At 34.6% G+C, this 2,773-nt stretch overlaps 1 protein-coding gene across 1 annotated transcript; it reads right to left on the reverse strand.

The window, feature by feature from the left end:
- Positions 1 to 301: 301 nt before the first annotated feature.
- On the reverse strand, positions 302 to 1,608 carry LOC149230259 (transcription factor bHLH118-like). The gene is made up of 3 exons (XM_089376024.1): positions 1,156 to 1,608; positions 672 to 1,055; positions 302 to 573 (listed from the first exon to the last, which is right to left on the reverse strand). Exons 1-3 carry the CDS (start codon positions 1,534 to 1,536, stop codon positions 481 to 483), a joined length of 858 nt encoding a protein of 285 aa, XP_089232150.1. The 5' UTR covers positions 1,537 to 1,608; the 3' UTR covers positions 302 to 480.
- Positions 1,609 to 2,773: the final 1,165 nt, after the last annotated feature.

Here is a 2,773-nt window from a genome sequence, read left to right on the forward strand (position 1 = left end):
CCTTTATCTAGAAGTAATATCTTTAATGAATGTTTGCTTAGTCAAATAAGAATGAATAGCTAAGAGAAGAATGTAAAAGAAGCATTCTTTTTCAACGACACTCACAAAGGACAGACTTCAGAGTTCTAGATGATTTTTTTTTGCATGTAGAGATGTCATGATGATCATAGAGCTTTTGGCAGGATAAGAGCAAAAGAAATGTAACTACAATACTCGGTTTTTTTTTCTTGTTAAAAAAAAACCACGGGTATCACTCGATGCGTTAATAAGAAATCTGTTATTCAGTAACCAAAATGCGTTTGTAAGAAATCTGTTTTTCAGTAACCAAAATCTGAAAGAAATCTGTTATCTATTTTATAATCCAAGCGTTTCCAACCAACCGGTTTGTCACTTTGTGCTAATTGCTTAATATAAGCTTGCCAAAACTTACAACAAAATTCAGCAAGGCAGCGCATTACGTTAGGCTTGAGCGTCAACTGTCTATGAATCCCGATCTTGCTTATCGTTGGTCCTTATCAAGTGCCAAAGCTTGAGGTATAGGGTGTCGACATTAAAGATATTGAGATCAGACACCTGCAATATTGGGGAAAAGTCATTTAAAAACATGCTAATATTTTGACGGATGACACAGGGAAGGAAAGTGTTGCCGCTTGAGAATTACAGGATCTTACCTTGGTATCTATGGTATGATAGATTCTGTTGCTCATGGTCGAAGAAGCAGCGCACACAACTTCAAGCCCACCATCTTCCAATGCCATGAGAAGATCAGAGTACACAATCTGATGTGCAAACGTGTTCGTCCATATCTGAACGGCTGAACCCATAGATTTTATATTTATTGAAGGGAAACCCTGGTCTGATTCTCCAATAGCCGGCGCTTTAATGCAAAATTTCTCGTTACCGGAAAATCGCAGGGCCTGGAATGAAAGATTTGGATTTTTGCCAGAATCATCCTTCATCTTTTCTCTTTCCTTTTGAAGATCTTCGACTTTTCGCTGTAGATGGTGAATGTAATTCACAGATTCCTGCACTTGGTCTGCCACTGATCGTTTTCCCTACAGAAGATGAAGCTTCCATTAAAATGAAACCCTAGGGAGTACTGATGATCTTTTTAATGCAGTAAAACCCTTGTTATCGATCAAAGACAAAACCTACCCGAAGATTTTCAGCGGGAAGCAAGGACTTCAGAATTGACAAAAGGGCATTCATATCTTTACGCCTCTGCTTTTCAATCGATTTCTGCTTCCTTTTGTCAGTCGGGATGGTCTGAGACCCACCATCATTTGAACAACTGGAATTGCAGAATGTGGCCGTTAAAACAGGATTCGAATGAGGAGGACAACCCTCTACGCATCCGGAGTTGCAGTTATCAACGAAATTAGATATGGTGGCATGATGGGTAGTATAGGTAGGGGGATTTTCAATGGGTTGTGCTGATGGAAATGGACTGGAACTCAATACACTTTCGACATCAAAATCTTTTACGACATCGTCACAAGCGAGAAATTCATAGTCCAACCAAGAAGGAATGCTCATTTTTTTTAGGTGAAACAAACCCTAACAGACTTTTGAAAGTAAGGGAAGCCTTGCCAACAATCGCCAATTGGGTTCGCGATGTCCGCAACGAGAATAGCATTCGATCAGTCCAAGCTTGATAAATGTCTGATGATGACAACAATATTTAAAGAAATAAATTGAGACATCTTAGGATCCCTTGCTCCTAAACGAAACAAAGCCCCTCAAATATCATAAGAGAAGATCCTGCTCCTACCATTCAACTGTACTAAAAACGGCTGACAACAAAATCGGAAGACACAATTATGACTGTGATAAGCGCTACTTGAAACAGTTAAATATAATCCTGTACTCCAACTGTATCAGAAACTGCTGATTGGACATTTAGGAAAATTTGGAGGACATAAAGCGGGACAAACAATTCAATCAAAGGCACTATGCCATCAAACCGATCGTAAAGTCAAACTCGAGCACTTTCAAGGAAAGTAATTACCTCCATTATTGGAGCGCATAAGTTAAATATAAAAGGACGTGATACTGCCATCACAACGACTCCTCTAGCCTGTTGGTGTTGATTTTACACGATGTTCAAAACTGAAAAGGAAAATGTTTTTATTTTAATTTAAATGGAGATTCATTTTTCCTTATTTTAAATGCAGGTGAATTTCATTATTTTATATGGAATTTGGTCTTCACATAAAGTCAGTGTATTGAAATAACTTCACCCTCATCTCTGGCCAAACACATGAAATTGGGTTATTAAAATTCGTTCACCGTCATTTCTGGCCTGAGGATGGAGGTGCACAGTTACATACTTTCACGTGTTTTTTTTTCTTCTTTTCCTCTATTCTTATAAAGTATAATAAGAAATTTCATTTTGTAATACATAATATATTTTATTATTTTAATATCTGATCAATTTTTTTATAAATAATTATTAATAATAAAATTATTTTTTATAATTTTATTAATTTTTAAAATTTCAAAAATATAATAATTTTTTTAAATCGATTTTATTCTAACCTTAAGAAAACCCCTTACGAACACTACAACACTTCAACCTAATGTAACTGCGTGTTATATATATATATATATATATATATATAATATAATATAAATAAATAAAGTCAAATATTATATAAATTTAGCATTTTTTAATTAATTTGATTCTTATTTATTGTTTTTAATTAAATTAAATTTATTTTAATTGAGGAAAAAGTTTATAAAGTAATGAAATCATAAAAGGAAATGATATTAA

The sequence above is a fragment of the Pinus tabuliformis genome, chromosome J, assembly GCF_031772625.1.
Source record: "Pinus tabuliformis cultivar Carrire ecotype Pingquan chromosome J, CPIR1, whole genome shotgun sequence".
NCBI classification, from domain to species: Eukaryota; Viridiplantae; Streptophyta; class Pinopsida; order Pinales; family Pinaceae; genus Pinus; species Pinus tabuliformis.